The sequence below is a fragment of the Hyla sarda genome, chromosome 11, assembly GCF_029499605.1.
Source record: "Hyla sarda isolate aHylSar1 chromosome 11, aHylSar1.hap1, whole genome shotgun sequence".
In the NCBI taxonomy this organism is placed as follows: domain Eukaryota; kingdom Metazoa; phylum Chordata; class Amphibia; order Anura; family Hylidae; genus Hyla; species Hyla sarda.
This window is the reverse complement of record NC_079199.1, coordinates 94,557,242-94,579,562: the sequence shown is the minus strand read 5'-3', so window position 1 is coordinate 94,579,562 and position 22,321 is coordinate 94,557,242. Positions and strand designations below refer to the sequence as shown.

Genomic DNA, 22,321 nt, shown 5'->3' with positions numbered 1-22,321 from the left:
ATGGCAGCCCGAAGCCAGCGTACTGAACATAATGTCCAGAACGCCTGAGTGCTGGCCCAGAGATTGCAGGGGGGTCCCAGTGGCCGGAGCCCATGATCAGACACCTTATCCTTTATATAGGGGATAAGATGTCTAGGGGCGGAGTACCCTTTTAGAGGGAACCTGCTTTTTAACTAGCAAATGAGGATCCAAAATTGGGAACCTCTTTTTTCATAGTTGGGCAACCTCTTTATAACCTAGAAAAGCCCTTTCAGTCTTCCAGTAATATTTTTGTGTACGAAATAAAAATGTGTAGTTTTTGTGAACCAAATCTTCCTTTTACTATATACAAGACATGGCAGGGGCATTTCTTACTAAGACTGACCCAATCTCCCCAGCCATGGACACATGGTTCAGATGTTGGTAAATATAGAGGAGATTCTAGACTAAGTGAGCTCCTCTGTGCCGTCCTACAGCAGTTCTGACCACAGACGCATGGCTTTTTCTCAACAATGTGCAAACAGTTATAAATAGGCCATTTTTATATTATTTAATTGTTTGTTATCAAAGACAATGCCAAGAAACACGTGTTTAAGAATCATCTCATGGAGAATTTATACAAAAAAAAAAATCTTCCTACAGTAACAAACAGTGAATGGTTTTGTCTGTGTGATGGGCCATTCATGTACTGAACAACAATGTGACCCTTTCTGGAAAGGTCTGACTAAATCGAATGTCTTAATGTGGAACAATGTAGCTTCCCCTTTGGGCTCTTGGACTGGAGTAATAGCCATTGTCTCAATGCTACATAAGCATGGAAATGGGCACAGTGCTTCAGGCTGTGCCGGATAATGGGTTAACCATTGGTAACAGGCATCATCGATTAAAACTGTAAAGTATAAAACGTCTTCATGTCACTCTAATTGCACAATATGGCAGTGTTATCGTCTGAGAGACTGTCACTTAATGGCAGAAGGAGAGCACCGCGCTCTACGGACCAGCCAGATCGGTAGACGGGTTGAAACATTTATGAGAGAGTTTTGCACTGAAAAATGTTCTGCGTGGACGTTCAAGGAATTAAAACTTCCATTAAAATCCCTTTCGTCGAGTTAAATGTAGAACAGCTTTATGTCTTGCTATAACTTAGGATTGCAGTTCAGTCTCTCCGGTGTTTCAATGGGCACATAGTAGCTTCCAGTATCAGGCCGTCGTCTTGTCTCATTTGTCAGCATCTGGATATGTTGGATATTTAACAGTTTCTATTTTTTCCTTAACTTTGTATGAAGGGTATAGACCGGTCCGGCCCAATTTACGATTAATGCCCTTTGAGTAGCCATCCCAGTGATTCCCGGCCACGCCGATAATGTCCCCAGGTTCCATAGGGATTTCATCTGCATTTCTTGGTTGGTGGGGATATATTGCAATTTGGTTGTGAGCGTTCTGTCCTCCAAAGTAATAAATATCATCCAGGGAGTGAAAGTTGGCTGAAGCATCAGGATGGAGGGTCTGCATGATCTCATAAGCAACTCGGCAGACCTGTAAAGAGAAGGGAAAAAAGTCATAAGCAATCAGAAAAAAACATCAAGTAAATTTTTTATTTGTTTCTCTTGTTTTCTAAAACTTTCAGCATAAAAATTCCTGACAACTCTATAGTCCGCTGCTCAAGTGAGTAGGATACGTAATTGGCGGAGGTCCCATGTAAGTCTGAGACTTCTGCAATTCCATAGGTCGCTCGTCTCAGCAGGGGCTGTGGAGTTGCCACGAGTTTGAACCTGTATCCTGCTGCCGGTACAACATTACAGATACCCTTTTAAGGGGTTGTCTGGCCATGGACACATCCCCTATCTGGAGAATATGGGATAAGAGTATGGACAAAAGAGGTACATCTGCTGGGACTCCCCAATGACAAACAGGGTCCAGAGTTTTCTGTTGGAATGGGGTGGAGGATGCATGTGTGTACTTTCCATTCATTGTCTCCATAGGACCCTGTTTTCAAGATTGGAGGGGTAGCAAATTCCCCAAGATCATACACTTATCTCCTGTCCCTTGGATAAGTGGTAATGACTGGACAACCCCTTTATAATTTTAATACTAAAATGTCTTACTTTATTTTGAGAAGAAATATAAATTATGAACTGTCTATTTGAGAAATATAACATTTCCAGCAGTCAGCTCCCCTGTCCACCGACAAGCTACAGACAGTATTTTATGACAACCAATAAGATACTTGGTACAGATTATGCAGACTATTAGCTCATGCACATTGCTATGTTATGGCTCTGTTTTGTACAAACATGAGGTAGAGGTATAATATCGGACCATTACTGTACCTCCTAGGAAGCTACGCTAAGTTCTTTCCTGTTCCAAATGTACAAATTTGTATCAAATAGAAATGTAATGGAATATAAATTAAAATGTTCCATTACACTCTTTGGCCCTTATTTACTATTGCAAACCCGACACATTTTGTCAGGTTGTGCGCCAGAAATTCTGTCTGTGCCAGAATTGAAAAAACCCCGACTAACTCTCCATTTTGATAAGAAAACCCGAAAAATGGGCGCGGCTGTCGGGAAAAGGGGCATGTTCCCGACATTTTCACAAAATCCCAACATATTTACTTAGGTTTCCACAGAAAATGTGGTGGATTTGAGGAAAATCCTACAGATCAGAACATGTGTAAAAAAAGCAAAATGTAGGGAAAGTGGAAAATGTAGGGAAACCTTAGTAAATACCGTGGAAAATAAATTGTAGGGAATTAAAACCCACAAAGAAACCAACACAACACTCTTAGTAAATAAGGGCCATTGTGTACCGAGGCACATGTCCATGCATGTGGTGTGTGACGGAGTGCATGATGCCCACACTAAGAAGCCATAATACATTAATCCTATGGTGGGACTACCAGATCTCAACAGAAGGGAAATTAAGGAAAACCTTTTCGATAGTGATCTGAAGGGAAACCCAATCTGACTCTTCTATTTCATCAGATACATCGCTACGGATTCTAGACAACATACATATAAGTGAAAAGCCAGGCATATACATTAGATTGATGTTAGACAAAACCTCAGATTTCAGTGGGACCAGATGACTATTTTATGTTGACCGGGAGCCTACCGATTTACTCTGACAGAGGAGTTAAGGGTAAAGAAAAGGATCGGCATGCTGAAATTTAATACCGGACCCATTTGTTCTCCCTGGAGTTAAATTAATTTAAACTTCCCGGGCAATCCATCTGATCACCTGAGTCTCGGAGCAATTCTCTGCTACCAGATAGCCAGGAAAGTTTAAAGGGGTACTCCACTGCCCCAGCGATAAGAAAATTTTGTTCCGGGCGCTGGCTGCAGGGGTCGTGACGGTACGCCACGCCCCCTCAATGCAAGTCTATGGGAGGGGGCATCCACGCCCCCTCCCAAAGACTTGCATTGAGGGGGCATGGTGTGATGTCACGAGGGGGTGTGGCCATGACATCACTACCCCTGCAGCCAGCGTTCGGAACAAAATGTTCCGAACGCTGGGGCAGTGGAGTACCCCTTTAAATGTATCTTGGAACCCGAGCAAAGGGAGACTAACTCTTTAAAGGGGTACTCCACCCCTAGACATCTTATCCCCTAGCCAAAGGATAGGGGATAAGATGTCAGATCGCCGGGGTCCCGCCGCGGGGGTCCCCCACAATATAGCAAGCAGCACCCACCTGTAACTTCTTCCGGAAGCGCTGGAGGCTCTCAGGCTAATTCCTCCCGATCACAGGGACTGAAGATCGTGACGTCTCGCCCCCGCCCCCTCAATGCAAGTCTATGGGAGGGGGCGTGACGGCCGGAAGCAGTTACAGGTGGGTGCTGCTTGCTATATTGCGGGGCTCCCCAGCGCCGGGACCCCGGCGATCTGACATCTTATCCCCTATCCTTTGGATAGGGGATAAGATGTCTAGGGGCGGCATACCCCTTTAAGCTTCCAATAGAGATGTACGGCGATGTAAAGTTTACCTTGACCTGTAAAAAACTTAGAGCGCATGCGCAGCACTACGCTGACAGCGTAGGACTAATGTAGGGAGCGTTAGGAGAGTAGCCCTGTGCATGCACAGTTGTCCATACCGCGCAAGCAGTTTTCTACAATCCGTAGAAAACTAGGGGTGCATGGGCAGCTTTCCTCCGCTATGCAGTTAGTGTAGGGGGGGCTAGTGTAAATTAGCGCACTCGCAGTTGTTCAGAGTAGTTCGTACATAGTTAGAGTAGGTAGCATAGTGTAGAAGGCAGGGAGAGGGGGAAACCAGCGTAGGGTCAGCGTAGTTTAACATTAGTGTAGCGTAGCTAGACGGCAATGTAGCTTAGGTTTTATAGTGTTATAGTGTTAGGTTTTATAGGTTTTAGGTTATAGGTTTTAAAGTTAAGAGTCTACAACTCTCAGCATGCCCAGTCATGCTGGCAGTTGTAGTTTTGCATGTTTTACAAAAAAGGGACCACAACTCCCAGCATGGCCAGACAGCATAGGCTGTCAAGGCAGGATGGGAGTTGTAGTTTTACACAGGTATAGAGTAGTTAGCGTAGTGTAGTGTTAGCGCAGTTTTATCGTAGCGTTAGCGCAGTATCTGACATTCAGTCAGATACCAACGAAACAGCAACAGCCTGATATTACCAGGGTAGGCGAGAACCACTGTAAATGGCCCTCCCCAGCCTAAATAACGCCAGCCTGTTACCGCCTAGGCCACAGAGCGCCATATTTGGCACTCTGAGCCTGTTGGTATCAGGGGTACCAGGGTAACAATTGGGGGTTAGCGCTAGCTGGTTTTGGGGGTAACACTAAGCCCCAGCTTAGTAATGGACTCAGCCTATAAGATGTCTTCCACTACTAAGCCTGTAAAAAATTACGTTAACCATTTTATTAAAACAAAACAAAATGCAGGTCATCGTCGTAGTCCTCCGCATTCACGTATCTGAAACGAGAATGGGTTAGTACATTTTTGGGGGTTCTTACTCTGGAGAGCCTAACTTTCCACCTCCCCTTCCAGCTCTCTCATCTTCCTGCGTTGCTCCATGTCTAGTGACAGAGCAGGAACGGAGGTGGGTAAGTGGCCTTCTGATCACAGTATACAGCCATCTATATAGATGGCTGTATACCCCTTATGAACTGACTAGCGCAGCTCAGGGCGCACTCGCGTCTGATACATTAACATACAAGGACGTACTCGCTAGAGATGAGCAAAGTTACAGTAATTCAATTAGTCACGAACTTCTCGGCTTGGCAGTTGCTGGCTTTATCCTGCATAAATTAGTTCAGCTTTCAGGTGCTCCGATGGGCTGGAGACTCTCTCCTAGTACTGTATCCACCTTTTCCAGTGCACCGGAGCACCTGAAAGCTGAACTAATTCATGCCGGATAAAGTCAGCAACTGCTGAGCCGAAAAGTTTGTGATGAATCGAATCACTGTAACTTCGCTCATCTCTAGTACTCGCCTCTGCTACGTTAACGTAGCAGAGCACAATGGCCTCTCCTACTTTAAGGTAGCAGAGCGCAATGGCCTCTGCTACATGAACGTAGCAGAGTGCAATTGCCTCGTGGTTTTGCAAAAGTGGCAAACTCCCATCCTGCCTTTGGCTGTCTGGGCATGCTGGGAGTTGTAGCCCCTTCACTGTATGACTAAACTACACTCTCTAAACTACGCTTTATCTGGCTGTAAAACTAAGTTAGCTACACAACACCTGTGTAAAACTGTGCTAACACTACACCTGTGTAAAACTACGCCAACGCTATGCTAACACTGTGCTAACACTACGCTAAAACTGCGCTAACACTATGCAAAACTGCGCTAACACTACGCAAAAACTGCGCTAACACTATGCTAAAACTGCGCTAACACTATGCTACACTAACTATGCTACACTAACTAGGCTAAAACTGCGCTAACACTACACTACGCTAAACTGTGCTACGCTATAACTGTGCTAACACTATGCTAAAACTGCGCTAACACTACACTACGCTAAACTGTGCTACGCTAAAACTGCGCTAACACTATGCTACACTAACTAGGCTAAAACTGTGCTTACACTACGCTAAATATGCTAAAACTACGCTACACTAACTACGCTATTACATGTGTGTGAAGGCATTGTGGATCACCACTCGCTAGATGACTGACAGCTTCCAGTGCGTTGGCTTTTGACAGGTTTTTCCATTCCAATTAGAAGTCGTTCCCATTTTAGTATGATAGCAATGTGTTCTAAACAGTCAGATCTAGAGCCGATTCTAATGCATCAGCAGGGGTTAATATCCCCCAATGACAACCTATAAACCTGCGCTCGCTGCCAAGAAATACATTGTTTGTCGGAATAATTATATTTAACAATACAAATCTGACAGAGTATCTGGGAAGAAACTCTTGTCCTCGTTGTCATGCTCTGCACATTGATTTATATTATATTGTGCTGCATCAGCATTTACCGCAGAACAATTACATCTCCTCCTCGCCTGCCTTGTCATCCTTCTTGTCTGTGGAGAATCCTTTGACACATTCAATAGAGACACAATTGTGAAGAATGGGGACCTCTCGGAGAACAAATGTATCTGCACATTGCACAGAATTTGTATATAAACGATTTGTACGGCTGGAAATCAAAAATATAACTAATGGAATGTATCATTCATTACCAACCAGAAGACGACCGGCAGTCAATAGGAATAAAATCTGTTATTTACTAATCTATTGTATTCCCGATGTCACTTGGGAGTCACTGCAGGTAAAAGCCGGGATCGGGAAATCCGGTCATTGGCAGCTTCTACTACACAATATACAGATGACGACCTACATCAGTTTTGGAAAAGGTGTCGGCACTGGGAGCTTGTGACGTCATAGCCCCGCCCCCTCATGATGTCACTTCCCACCCCACCCCCTCAATGCAAGTCTATGGGAGGGGGCGTGACGCCCCCTCCCATAGACTTGCATTGAGGGGGGTGGAGCAGGACGTGACATCATGAGGGGGCGGGGCTATGACGTCACAAGGCGCCGGCTCCAGTGTTCGGAACAGTATGCTCCAAACGCTGAGGAGCGGAGTACCCCTTTAAGTCTGGAAGGGAGAAGAATGGATAAGGACAGCTTTGATGGTAGGAAGAATGCTGTTTTTTTTTTTGTTTGTTTTTTAAGCATTTCCAGCATTTTCCTAGATGGTCATCTCAACATTGATGAACAAGTATATAGCTCATTCATGTTCAATAAAACTTTAAAATTTGTTCGCATGGCTTTTAAATCCAAGATCTATCGGAAATGTAGACACCTAGGCACATAATGCGACCCTAACACGTTTTGAGCCATTGTGAAGCTATTATTTGTAGGTCATTTCAACATCATTACTATGATCATATGTCGGCATTAAAATTTGACATGCATGTGCTCTGTCATTTTCTCTGGAGGGTCCAAGGTACCCCAGTCTGTCGGTACAATAAAGGGGTTGTCTGCTTTGGACAATCCTTTTATTTGTTAGAAATGTCCCTCAACATTGAACACAATGGGTAGCCCTGTTGGTGGGGGGTCAATTCCCCTGTAACGCAGCTATACAGTCTCCACTGAAATGCAGTGCGAAAAATTCATGAATATTCTGGGTACGCCAGTGCACAAAACCCTTTTCGTAGCCACTCTCTGCTTTCAGCCTGATCGATAACGGCCCTTACCTCTGTTAACTCACAGTAACCTAATAGGGTATTTGATAGTGGGTTTTGTAAACCTAACCACCCATTTGATGCTTTAAATCCTACAGATGGACCATTAATATTATATCGGTGGGGATCCCAAAAAAACCTGTAAATCATTTGTTCAATGAGGCTTAGGTGAATGTGCCACCATTGCGGCCTCTTTCATGTTGACTTGGGTTCGTCCTTGCACCATAGCATTATTTGTAGCAGTGGGGTAAGAAACTGCAGCACTGTTGATCACTTGAATGGCGCACAGCCCCTGTTCCCTGCACTGCCGCTATCAATGTTTTCAAGATAGATGGCCCCCTTTTTTTTTTTGCTAAGGCTCTGTTTACAGTCTCTAAGTCAAAAGTGTACTTCTGGAGTTTTCCTCAACATATACTTCCGGATGATTGAAGACGACAGTGTTGGAGTGGATTTATGCTTGTTCTCCAGTTTGTTTCCATACTCCAAAAATATACCAGCGGGTTAAAGGGGTTATCCAACTTGCTAAGACAAAAAAAAATTTGTTATGAAGTCCAGGACATACTTTTCAATGTGTCCAGGTGTTTTCTCCTGAAAACTCATACTACTTGGCCCCCGGTAGCATCCTCCATTCCATTCCCCATTACTTTAACATTGTGCGCTCCACCAAGAGCAACATTTCCCGGCATTCCCCGAATCGCTGAGCCAGGCACAAAAGATCCCTCCATCTGCTCCAGTGAAAGCAAGGACAGAGCGATGGAGCGTGATGTAGGCGGCACTTAGGTGATCAAGTGTTTGGCTTAGATGCCAGGAGAAGACCAAGCCATGTCTGATGACGCATCGTCTCTGGATGCCTCAAAAAGCAGGAGGTGACTGTAAATCACAGCGGGGAGAACTAACTAACCGGCTTGGGGTGAATGGGTTACATAGCAGTTAAAGTGCTTCACAGTGCTAATAGATCTACATTCAGCAACGATATAAGTTTACACTTTTTTTTTAAATCTCAGAATAATGCTTTAAGGTGAAATTTGGATTGTGAGCTCTAATGTGGACCGGGGGCTGACGTGATTTCATTACCAGCTCTGTGCAGCTTTGTTTTTTAGGGAAATAAAACCACACTTCTCTGCAATCTGGGAAATAAACACTTTTGATCTCCTATGGCTATCTCATTTTATAGGAAAGCAGTGAAGATATAATAAATTCTGTGACAGGTATCAGCAGGCTGGAGAGAACAAGTGACGATTGTCCGCTGCCGCTGGTTGTTCTGCCCTTTTATTCCATGCCATGACAGGGTAATGAAGTCCCAACCAGTCTGGCTGCTGGGATGTGACAAACATTTGCGGCTTTGCGCCGGTCCTTTTAAAAAGCATTAAAATCTCTTGTATTCTGAAGCCAATAGTGGAGATCCATTTCACAGGTTACACATCTGTGCAAGTCTTCAGAAGCCGGGATCATTGCTCAAGTGTTATTTAGCAACAGAGTAAAAATGATAAGTAAATGTCGGCAATTATGGTCACAGCCGACACTTTCTGACATTTGTATAATGCCTCTTTAAATGAAAGGTTACAGCCCTTCTACATTAACCCCGGCTTAACGTGTCTGTGTATTCTTAATAGAGGTGTAAAGGAACTATAAAAACGATGAGCGGAGAACTTCTGTCCTTTCTGAATACTGGCTTTCTGTAATAGAGTTGGTAAAAGGTATACAGGAGGCAATACCTCTGCACTATAGACATGATGATACTTAAAGAGAACCTGTCAGAAGACATGGCTCCTAATTATCTTGTTTAGGTTCTTACACTGCATGCAGTTCACAGAGAAGGAGGAGTGTTCATTTGCTTGCCCTTACACCTCATGTAGGAGCTTTCTCCATCACTTCTCAGTGTTGGCGGCGGGCTGCTCTCTGCACTGAGGCTCTGTGACATGCCCCCGCCTTACACCCCCTGCTGATTACACCCTCTCATTTATATTGAATGCCCCCGCCTTACACAGCAGACTGACTGACTGAGTCCCCCTCATAGCGGCCATTCTGACAGAAGCCCACCGCTTGCTTTGCCAGGGGTAATTTTTGCTGTTTTGATGCTTCAGAGGAAGCAATGAGCCACCATTGGAACAGCAAAAAGTTATTTGGAATAGGGTTGTGTTTTTTTTTAACAGCACTAAATTGTGTATAATGTATAGAAAAACCCAGAAATTTTCAATATTTTGAGTTTTATTTTTACAACGTGCACCATGCAGTATAAAGGACATGTTCACTTATGTTGTGTTCTATATATTTGAAGTAACCCCAAAATGATGGGGTTATTATTCATCTCTATATCATGCTCAGAGCTGCAGACATGGGCAGATGGCTGATAGGGAGAGGATACAAATAATAGCTGGCCATGGGCTGCGGCACGAAATGGCACCATCGCCTGAAGTATTTTTCCCCCGCTGAGTGTTTGTCTGTCTGTCTATGCACTTTTATATTTGCTGTGTTCCATGAATTAAGGATTCTGATTTGAAGTACATGAAGAATGGTGAGTGCCCTTATAATTCTTTTCTTTGTATATTTACTTCATTTTGAAAGAACGGCATGAAATGGGAAAGGGTTAACTAGATAAGATGTCCCCTCATCTGGGAACTTTTTAGAGCAGCTCTAGTCGAGAAATAATTGAAGGGCACTTATAGAAAACGAAGGACAGTTATGATATATACGGTGGCTTCTAAAGGGGTTGTCTGATTTAGTAGGAGCTGGGAGTCCTGAACAAAAGATGAAACAATGGTGTTCTTTACAGTTATGACCCATTGATGTAAAGTGACACATTGTAACGCTGCATTGTTTTCTGTGATTGTGCTGCTGCGGCGGTACATTGTATCATCAGATTATACCAGGGGGCCCGAATAACAAAGAAGAGATCTTTGGGAAAAGGGAGAGTTTACATTGTGGTTGAGTTTCTGGTAGGAGACATAATAACTCTGGTGCTGAAATGAGCAGAACAGAAAGAAATGTCCAATTATTAAAAGTAAAATAGATATCTAGAAAACTGGCACCATCTAAGAATATACCGGGACCATCAAAGAATATACCGGCACCATCAAAGAATATACCGGCACCATCAAAGAATATACCGGGACCATCAAAGAATATACCGGCACCATCAAAGAATATACCGGCACCATCAAAGAATATACCGGCACCATCAAAGAATATACCGGCACCATCAAAGAATATACCGGCACCATCAAAGAATATACCGGCACCATCAAAGAATATACCGGCACCATCTAAGAATATGCCGGCACCATCAAAGAATATACCGGCACCATCAAAGAATATACCGGCACCATCAAAGAATATACCGGGACCATCAAAGAATATACCGGCACCATCAAACAATATACCGGCACCATCAAAGAATATACCGGCACCATCAAAGAATATACCGGCACCATCAAAGAATATACCGGCACCTTCAAAGAATATACCGGCACCTTCAAAGAATATACCGGCACCATCAAAGAATATATCGGCACCATCAAAGAATATATCGGCACCATCAAAGAATATATCGGCACCATCAAAGAATATATCGGCACCATCAAAGAATATACCGGCACCTTTATGACACTCCAACCAATTTACAACTCCATCCACACCTAGACCACTCCTCATAAGAGAAAACTCTTAAATGGTATTGTCAGCTCCACTACTTACGTGTCAGAATCTACACAAAGAGAAATACAGCACTCAATGGTGTGATCTAATTAAATACCAAGGATGATATATTCAATACGGTAACCGCTCACCGATGTGAGTTGTACCAACCAAGTACAACATTGAAAATCACGTGTAAGCCCTAGCCAGGACCCTGCAGCCACTCCAAGCCTCGTGTGCAGCATACAAACAAAGAACCTCCGGAGAAAAGGGCTGGATTACAAAGGGTGCTGGGAGCCAGGCAAGAGTATTACCCACAATGCAACGTGTTTCGCAGCAATATCGCTTCATCAAGCATATGCCTGATGAAGCGGTATTGCCACGAAATGCGTTGCATTCTGGGTAATAAATGTGCAATACTCTTACCTGGCTCCCAGCACCCCTTGTAATCCAGCCCTTTTCTCCGGAGGTTCTTTGTTTGTATAAGTGTCAGAATGATATTCTAGAATTGGAGCAGATGTCAGCTTCTTGCATCAATACCCGAGTGAAGAGGGCAAATGTGTCCCGTGTATCTAGCAAGGTCATTCTGAAGGAAGTGTCAGGCTGAATTTCAATAATCTGACAGCCTTATGTTAGTGATCTCTTATAGAACAGTAGTGAGAAGGGAAAGCTTCAACATTGCTAAAACCACCCGGGGCAGGTGATGTGCTATACTAATGTTATGGAAGCCTCTCTGTGCAAACATACACAAACTGTTACCAATTATTGGTGAGCTTCTATACAATTTAATTACCTTGTATTTTGTATAGCACTTGACCTAAGGGTGGGAGCATGACATAGATTTTCTATTTGATGTTGTCATGCTCCGCCCCTTTAGGCCCAGGACTAAGCATAAAGGCCCTTGTAGGCTTGGTGGAATTTCCGAGTAGAATTCGGCCGAAAATTCTGCTTGGAAATTCCATTGCCGCAGAGTCCCATTGAAGACTGCTGCAATGCACATACAGTGGAATTTTTGCTGAATCTCCCCCCAATTGCCCAGTCTTTTGTAAACTCCAAGTAGCTTTCATGTATCTTTTACTGGGGAGAGGCTTCTTTTTGATCATTCTGCCCATAAGGGCCAGATTGTGGAGGCTGCGGTGATGGTAAATCTTCTGGATGTTTTTCTCATCTGCACACAAGATCAATGGTGCTTGGCCAGAGTGACCATTAAGTTCTTGGTCAACTCTCGTACCAAGGGCCTTCTCCCCCGATTATTTAGGTGGGGGCCAGCTCTAGGAAGAGCCCTGGTTGTTCCAAACTTCTTCCACTTAAGAAATATGGAGGCCATTGTTGTCTTGGGAACTTTCCCTGTAGTAGAAATTTTTTTGCCCTCACCCACAGATCTGTGTCCCCCACAATCCTGTCTCTGAGCTCTACAGGCAGTGCTTTGTACCTCATTGCCATCTCTGGTAACTTTTTTTTTCCAACTGTAAATTTGTATTAAGTTTTATATAATAACAACCAACAAAGAAGGGATCAACATGTGCATAACAAAAAAACACAAAAGCATAATAAATCAACTTCCGACTAGCAGAAAAATAGCAGAGAAAAATTAATTAAACTCGACAGAGTGATCAGAATCCATCAAAGGAGCCACCAAAAAGGTGTCCACAAGGGGTGGAAGGGGGGCTTCAAAGACACACGGAGAAAAACGATGCAAAGACAATGGGGGAGGGGGAGAAGGGACAAAGGAAAGAAGAGGTCCAGGTCTAAAAAGAGAAAGAGAGAAAGAGAAGGGGAATCAAGGGGGTTGCCTATCGGTGAATCTGTCTCAAGGGTCCCAGACAGAGAGAAACTTGGGGATGGTGTTATTTAAGGAGGCGGTAAGGGATTCAAGAGAGCGTATCTCATGCACTCTAGCCACCAACTCATCTAACGACGGGGGCAGGCACCGTTTCCAGTGCTTGACAAAGAGAATCTCTGGTAGCTTTATAGACATCAAAGCCAAAACCAAGCTGTCTGGACCCCTGCTGCACACCAGCATCGCTATACAGGGGGAATGTCTTTACTAGCCGTTTGCGGGGCAGTGATACAGGAGATCAGAAGCAGATTTTTTCTTCCCCCTCACTGTACATTTTAATTTACCAGCATTATGGCTACAGTTTGTTTGGGATATCTTAATAAGACGCCATTCAAGAGATGACCTAATACTTTTTGGCTCATTGAATCGGCAGCACATGATCGATACATAATAGAAAGCAAATAACGTTAAAGACTATCAAAAATAGTATTCCAATAACTTTTTACCGTACCTCGGAGAGAGCCCTGAGAATATGCACAGTACATTAAAGGAATGACAATGTGAATAGCATTATAAAGCGAATCCATCCTCGGAGATTTATTACTTAGTGAAACCTGAAGGAACCATCAATATCTCATCTATTAAATCAACATTAAACTAAATTAAAAAACACTCACAGAGCTGCCTCCGAATTACCTGACGGCCTTAAATAGAACTTCAAAAAATGCAAAATCAATCAACATCGCGGAATCCATTTGCACACAACATTCTGTAGTCTCCAACCTGCGGCATTCCAGCTGTTACATAACCACAACCCCTAGCGTGCCCCGACATCCTGGGAGTTGTAGCTTAGCAACAGCTGGAGACCGCCAGCGTAGCTGGATAAGTGAACCGTGCTTTATAAATCAATTATGGAGGGAAGTTAATGAACAGCAGTGGACATTTACACACTCTGCATATCCCATACTGACCTTCACTGTAGAAGAGAACTGATTCATTGTGACAGATGTGCTCAGCGCATTCACTACAGGCAGGTAGAAGCCGCGAGAGGGATCAATAAGTGCCCTTTGGGAAAACTGCATCAAACACGTTGAAGTTGATGGACCTTTGTTGGGTTGGCTCTGCTACATCATTAAAGAGGTACTCCACTACTCAGGGTTTGGCACAAACTGTTCCGAACGCTGGAGCCGACAGCTCGTGACATCATAGCTCTGCCCCCTCAATGCAAGTCTATGGGAGGGGGCGTGAAACGCCCCCTCCCATAGACTTGCATTGAGAGGGCGGGGTGTGACATCATGACGGGGCAGGCCTATGATGTCACAAGCTCCCGGCGCCGGCTCCAGCATTCGGAACAGTTTGTTCCAAACGCTGAGCAGCGGAGTACCCCTTTAATGAGGCAACCACACGTGTCTAGGGTCCCATCGAGAACAGTCCAAGAAGCGCAATATATGTGCTCACTGTATACACTCACCTGCGAGGAGAAGGTGCACACAAGGAAGTCCGACTGAGATAAGAAATGGATATCTAGGATAACACCCCTCAAGGAATTTTCTGTGTATCGATTGTGAAGACCGGCTGACCAGGATATTGAGTTGTCACTGATGAACTCATAGTGAGGGTATCTGCAGAAGAAACCACAAAGAAAAGTTCAAAGAGGCATATTCTTCTAGAAATCAAAAGCGTAACCCCCCATCCCCCTCCTGGAGCACTACCTCTATTGCTCTAGTAACCAACCAGTGTATTTCCTCCCAAACAGCTGCCAAAATAGGACACCCCAACCTATATGCCCTATTACAACATATAGACATCATAGCCAACAAATAGCAGTTGTGGCAGTAACATCGCTATTATGTAGTGATGACTAAGAGCTTTACATTCGAAACCCGTCAGACTAGCATCTGCAAGTTTACGGTTTAAATGGAATAAATAAAGGTTTTTGTTTTAACGTGAACCCTCTCTTTACCATAAGTTGTGCTTTTGCTGTCTGGTCCAGCCTCCAAGCACCAACCTCAACAAAGATCCGAGACCTGCTAGCATCTATAAATTTGGGTAAGCTATGTCACAATTTCCTCTTCCTGCTTATTCTGGTGTCAGGTCCCTTTAAAGGGGTTATTCAGGAAAAAACTTATATATATCAACTGGCTCCAGAAAGTTAAATAGATTTGTAAATTACTTCTATTAAAAAATCTTAATCCTTTCAGTACTTACGAGCTTCTGAAGTTAAGGTTGTTCTTTTCTGTCTAAGTGCTCTCTGATGACACCTGTCTCGGGAACCGCCCAGTTTAGAAGAGGTTTGCTATGGGGATTTGCTTCTAAACTGGGCGGTTCCCGAGACACGTGTCATCAGAGAGCACTTAGACAGAAAAGAACAACCTTAACTTCAGAAGCTCATAAGTACTGAAAGGATTAAGATTTTTTAATAGAAGTAATTTACAAATCTGTTTAACTTTCTGGAGCCAGTTGATATATATATATATATATATATATATATATATATATATATATATATATAAAAAAAGTTTTTTCCAGGATAACCCCTTTAAGAAATGTTTCATGCATATAGGAATGTAGTAACGGTATAAATAAAAAATGCAGGGAAAAATTTGTAGGAACGATGACCAGAACAATGCTCCCAATATCTTTAGAAGGATGAGGGATTTTACACCGCGCTCCCACCCGCACTCCATTTGCATTTCACGTATCATTTTCTCCCAATGAACAGGAGAGGTCTAATCAGTCAGGAACGTTAGAGCCGCTCTGTAATAATTAGGGTCTAATATATGTGAAGCCACTTGTGGACTGGAACATATCTCCAGCCGTTCAGTGGGCCATTCACCCCCTCCTCATTCACCAGAGCAGTAGTGATCGCGGTCTCACCGGTTCTTGCGCCGTTATTAGAGGATTTTCAGTCGCTAGCATTAAACTCTTCAACTAAAACTTGATTTGTACCATTAAAGATTTAACACTCGCTCGGTTTCCTAATCGCTACGTTATGAAGAAAAGGGCCTGTGCTCCTGTTCTTGTCTATGCATCAATGGTAAAGTATTCTGCAGACCCAAGGCAATAATGAAGGGATACAGAAGAAAAATGACCATGGCCGAAGACTGAGGAGCTGCAAGTAATAAAAGGGTCAGAAGAAGGTCCTCCCGAAACCATCAACACTCCTCAATATGTGCAATGACACTTTTTTTTTTTAAACAAATTGATTATTTACTTAATGCGCATAAAAGTAGTAAAGCACGGGTTCCTATTTCAGCAGGTTTGGAGGGTGACAACATGATGTTACTAGAGGCCCCCAATAACACTGCTCTAGAGCACCTAGCACATTTATGAATTATATAAACAGCCTGTAGATTTAAATATATCTGTAAATGTTTTAATCCTGTATGGTTTTTGTCAGATTAACCCTTCATAGTGGTGACAAGGTGATTTTAGTGTTCACTCTTGGAAGGACCCTTCATAATTGCACAGCTATTTTTCTCTCCATTTCAGAGAGTGGGACCAGAGCTAGTAGTACACACACAGTTACTTCCATCCTTACTTCTCTGAGCAATTACAGCACAACACATACTCCTCTTTGCTATGCCATGACCTGGAGAAAGTTTACTGGACTGAACAGGCTGACACGGTGCTTGAGGATGATTTAGACAGTACACTACTACAAATTTCGTGTGTGGGGGAGACGGAGTTATTAATACCCTGTTTTAAACTTCACTGGGAAATGGATGACTTTATTGTGATTTTCTACTAATAAAACTGGAAGTTTTAATCGACTAAAAAGCTGGACTAAATTTTCTACTTATGATTACAGAGGCCCAATCTGGGACTGTGCACAGGCACAAGTGAGCTGAAAACTCTTTGTGACAGCAAGAAGTGGGTTACACTTGGGATAAAGGGTAAGATTACATTTAGGAGGCAACACTATGGGCTAGGGATCGTCCGATATCGATTTTTTTAGGGCCGATACCGATAATCTGTGACCTTTCAGGCCGATAGCCGATAACTTATACCGATATTCCGGTATAAATTATCGGCTATACCCCCCCTCGGCCTGGTAATTGCCGATACCGATAATGTCCAAAATCGTGAATATCGGCCGATAATCGGTCGATCCCTATGGGCACACAGTAATAGGAAGACTGGTATTAACACAAAGCACAGCTGCCTAGAACTTTATGGGTGGTCAAAGATAAAAAGGGAAGTCTACATTTAGCTTTCAGGGGCAATATGAATGCTCTGGAGGAGGCAGATAGGTTCAAAAATTGCAGACACACAGGGGGACATTTCCTAATCTAGTGTATTCTGGGTATGCTTATAGACCAGCGTATGTGGTAGTCTCCTGTCTATTGTGCTCCTAATTTATCAAAGGTCTCACAGCCCTTGATAAATTCTGTGCTCAGACTTCAGGGTCTACAGCTTAAACTGCATTTAGACCTGCTCCAACATGCTCTGACATTTCAGCGTATTTTGGGCAGATGCGACTTGTCGCACAAAAGTCGCACTTGATAAATTCAGCACCAATGCATTTTCCAATGCATTTCCGTCTAAAATAGACTTGCATGCATCATGTTCTAAAAATCCTCTACAGCAAAAGTTGCAGAAAAGTGGCACATATTTAGACTGCGACTTTCTGTGCGACAAATTTAGACAGGAAAAACCAGTCTAAATCCTTTGATAAATCTCCCCCACAGTCTCTAAGTCCTGCCCCCACTTCCCGTGTTACATGCAGGTGTCTCTGGTCCTAGAGGTGGACTGAGCCTAACATACAGTGAACAGCAGATGGCAGACAAGTGAGATACCTGGTGGCCAGAATTTTAGGGCTTTATTTCTAGAGTAATTTTTGGTAAATGAAATAATTTACAAATATGTTAGAAATCACATAGGTTATTTGAAACACAGCGCAGTTGATCATGGCTCTCACAGCAGGCTTATACCCTATGACCAGCTTACTGTCAGGGCTTATTTAAAAACAGAAGAGATTATGCAGAAAGTCCCTACTGTACAATCCTGGAGTTATTGCTACAGAAGCATCGGCAGGGGGTTACAGTGGTGACACCTGTTTTTGTTTTGGTTATTCTATACAATACACATCATGTGGGTGTAGAGGAAGTATGGGGCAGTCTCAGGTGCAGAGTCTCAGCTTGTGACATCACGACTCCGCCACCACGTCACGCCCCGCCCCCTCGATGCAAGTCTATGGGAGGGGGCGTGACGGCCGTCACGCCCCCTCCTATAGACTTGCATTGAGGGGGCGGGGCGTGATGTCACATGGTGGCGTAGTCGTGACATCATCATACTCTGTCCCTGTGGTCGGGAGGCATAAGACTTGGAGCCTCCTGTGCTTCCTGCAGTGTTCACAGGTGGGTGCTGCATGCTGGATTGTAGGGGTCACCAGTAGTAGGACACCCGCGATCAGACATCTTATCCCCTATCCTTTGGATAGGGGATAAGATGTCTTAGGGCCGGAGTACCCCTTTAAGCCGGTCCTGTGATAAAGTTGATTGCTCTAATACCCTTCCCAACCGGACTGCGGGGTGCTGATTGGTTGTCAAGGAAGTCAGGGCCCTGTGAAGCAATACATAAGTATCAATACTGGCTGTCACCCAGCTGTCCTAGAAGCAGATATGACTAAGGAGGATAAGGGCTCCTCAAGAACTCATAGTTACTGGTGGTTTGAGGAGGTTTAACCCTTACTTGGATTTTGCCTCCTGGAGTAATCCTGGATCATCTGTTGCTAAGTAAACTCGTCTCTTGTCGATCTGCATTCTGCGGGCAAGGAGCTGAAAATGTTCTTCAACGTGCACCATGTATTCTTCAATCGGGTGGAACGCCGCCTCCGTCCCCACTTTATCTGTTCTTCTCACATGGACCCTTTAAGGGAAAAAACACAGAATAGTGTGAATAATATCTAGTGGAAAAAGGCCGCGTGATTCTGCACCTGATCTACTATTTATCACGGCGCATTTAAAAGGATCTTTACAGCAATGAATATCAGGTTTCCATATCATGAATCCATTCACCTGAATAAATGAGAACCGGAGCCTGGATATGACTAATAAAGGTCACTGTAACATTGACAGCATTGCAGCAGGATACAGCTGACTCAGCATTGTGCATGGAACGACATAATCACACAATAGACCTTCTAGATACTACAGTCTGCAGTGTATATATATATACACACACCACGGACCCTCCATTACTATACAGTCTGCAGTATATCCCCCGGACCCTCCATTACTATACAGTCTGCAGTATATCCCCCCCGGACCCTCCATTACTATACAGTCTGCAGTATATATATACACACAACACGGACCCTCCATTACTATACAGTCTGCAGTATATACCCCGGACCCTCCATTACTATACAGTCTGCAGTATATATATACACACACCACGGACCCTCCATTACTATACAGTCTGCAGTATATATATACACACAACACGGACCCTCCATTACTATACAGTCTGCAGTATATACCCCGGACCCTCCATTACTATACAGTCTGCAGTATATACCCCCGGACCCTCCATTACTATACAGTCTGCAGTATATACCCCCCCCGGACCCTCCATTACTATACAGTCTGCAGTATATCCCCCGGACCCTCCATTACTATACAGTCTGCAGTATATACCCCCGGACCCTCCATTACTATACAGTCTGCAGTATATACCCCGGACCCTCCATTACTATACAGTCTGCAGTATATCCCCCGGACCCTCCATTACTATACAGTCTGCAGTATACCCCCCGGACCCTCCATTACTATACAGTCTGCAGTATATACCCCGGACCCTCCATTACTATACAGTTTGCAGTATATACCCAGGACCCTCCATTACTATACAGTCTGCAGTATATACCCCGGACCCTCCATTACTATACAGTCTGCAGTATATACCCCGGACCCTCCATTACTATACAGTCTGCAGTATATACCCCGGACCCTCCATTACTATACAGTCTGCAGTATATACCCCGGACCCTCCATTACTATACAGTCTGCAGTATATACCCCGGACCCTCCATTACTATACAGTCTGCAGTATATACCCCCCGGACCCTCCATTACTATACAGTCTGCAGTATATATATATATATATATATATATATATATATATATACATATACCCCAGGCCCTACAGTCTGCAGTATATACCCCGGACCCTCCATTACTATACAGTCTGCAGTATATATATATATATATACACACACATATACCACAGACCCTCCATTACTATACAGTCTGCAGTATATCCCCCGGACCCTCCATTACTATATAGTCTGCAGTATATACCCCCGGACCCTCCATTACTATATAGTCTGCAGTATATCCCCCGGACCCTCCATTACTATACAGTCTGCAGTATATCCCCCCGGACCCTCCATTACTATACAGTCTGCAGTATATACCCCGGACCCTCCATTACTATATAGTCTGCAGTATATACCCCCGGACCCTCCATTACTATACAGTCTGCAGTATATACCCCCGGACCCTCCATTACTATACAGTCTGCAGTATATCCCCCAGACCCTCCATTACTATACAGTCTGCAGTATATACCCCGGACCCTCCATTACTATACAGTCTGCAGTATATACCCCGGACCCTCCATTACTATACAGTCTGCAGTATATCCCCCGGACCCTCCATTACTATACAGTCTGCAGTATATCCCCCGGACCCTCCATTACTATACAGTCTGCAGTATATACCCGGACCCTCGATTACTATACAGTCTGCAGTATATACCCCCGGACCCTCCATTACTATACAGTCTGCAGTATATACCCCCCGGACCCTCCATTACTATACAGTCTGCAGTATACACCCCGGACCCTCCATTACTATACAGTCTGCAGTATATCCCCCGGACCCTCCATTACTATTCAGTCTGCAGTATATCCCCCGGACCCTCCATTACTATACAGTCTGCAGTATATCCCCCCGGACCCTCCATTACTATACAGTCTGCAGTATATACCCCGGACCCTCCATTACTATACAGTCTGCAGTATATACCCGGACCCTCCATGTATATACAGTCTGCAGTATATACCCCGGACCCTCCATTATTATACAGTCTGCAGTATATATATATATATATATATATATATATACACACACATATACCCCAGGCCCTACAGTCTGCAGTATATCCCCCGGACCCTTCATTACTATACAGTCTGCAGTATATCCCCCGGACCCTCCATTACTATACAGTCTGCAGTATATACCCCGGACCCTCCATTACTATACAGTCTGCAGTATATACCCCCCGGACCCTCCATTACTATACAGTCTGCAGTATATCCCCATGACCCTCCATTACTATACAGTCTGCAGTATATACCCCCCGGACCCTCCATTACTATACAGTCTGCAGTATATCCCCCGGACCCTCCATTACTATACAGTCTGCAGTATATACCCCGGACCCTCCATTACTATACAGTCTGCAGTATATACCCCCGGACCCTCCATTACTATACAGTCTGCAGTATACCCCCCGGACCCTCCATTACTATACAGTCTGCAGTATATACCCCGGACCCTCCATTACTATACAGTCTGCAGTATATACCCCGGACCCTCGATTACTATACAGTCTGCAGTATATACCCCCGGACCCTCCATTACTATACAGTCTGCAGTATATACCCGGACCCTCCATTACTATACAGTCTGCAGTATATACCCCAGACCCTCCATTACTATACAGTCTGCAGTATATCCCCCAGACCCTCCATTACTATACAGTCTGCAGTATATCCCCCGGACCCTCCATTACTATACAGTCTGCAGTATATACCCCGGACCCTCCATTACTATACAGTCTGCAGTATATACCCCGGACCCTCCATTACTATACAGTCTGCAGTATATCCCCCGGACCCTCCATTACTATACAGTCTGCAGTATATACCCCGGACCCTCCATTACTATACAGTCTGCAGTATATCCCCCGGACCCTCCATTACTATACAGTCTGCAGTATACACCCCGGACCCTCCATTACTATACAGTCTGCAGTATACACCCCGGACCCTCCATTACTATACAGTCTGCAGTATATACCCCGGACCCTCCATTACTATACAGTCTGCAGTATATACCCCGGACCCTCCATTACTATACAGTCTGCAGTATATACCCCAGACCCTCCATTACTATACAGTCTGCAGTATATCCCCCAGACCCTCCATTACTATACAGTCTGCAGTATATACCCCCGGACCCTCCATTACTATACAGTCTGCAGTATA

The 22,321-nt window shown here is 44.1% G+C and overlaps 1 protein-coding gene across 4 annotated transcripts in view; it reads right to left on the bottom strand.

The window, feature by feature from the left end:
• Positions 1-513: 513 nt before the first annotated feature.
• FUT8 (fucosyltransferase 8) overlaps positions 514-22,321 on the bottom strand; it is a 201,212-nt gene continuing 179,404 nt past the window's right edge. For all 4 annotated transcript variants that reach the window (XM_056545654.1, XM_056545653.1, XM_056545656.1 and 1 more), the window contains 3 exons: positions 18,739-18,915; positions 14,516-14,666; positions 514-1,515 (listed from right to left, as the gene is read on the bottom strand). In XM_056545654.1, the coding sequence (XP_056401629.1) occupies positions 1,198-1,515; positions 14,516-14,666; positions 18,739-18,915 (646 nt within the window). In that variant the 3' untranslated portion in view covers positions 514-1,197. The remainder of the gene's footprint in view (positions 1,516-14,515; positions 14,667-18,738; positions 18,916-22,321) is intronic.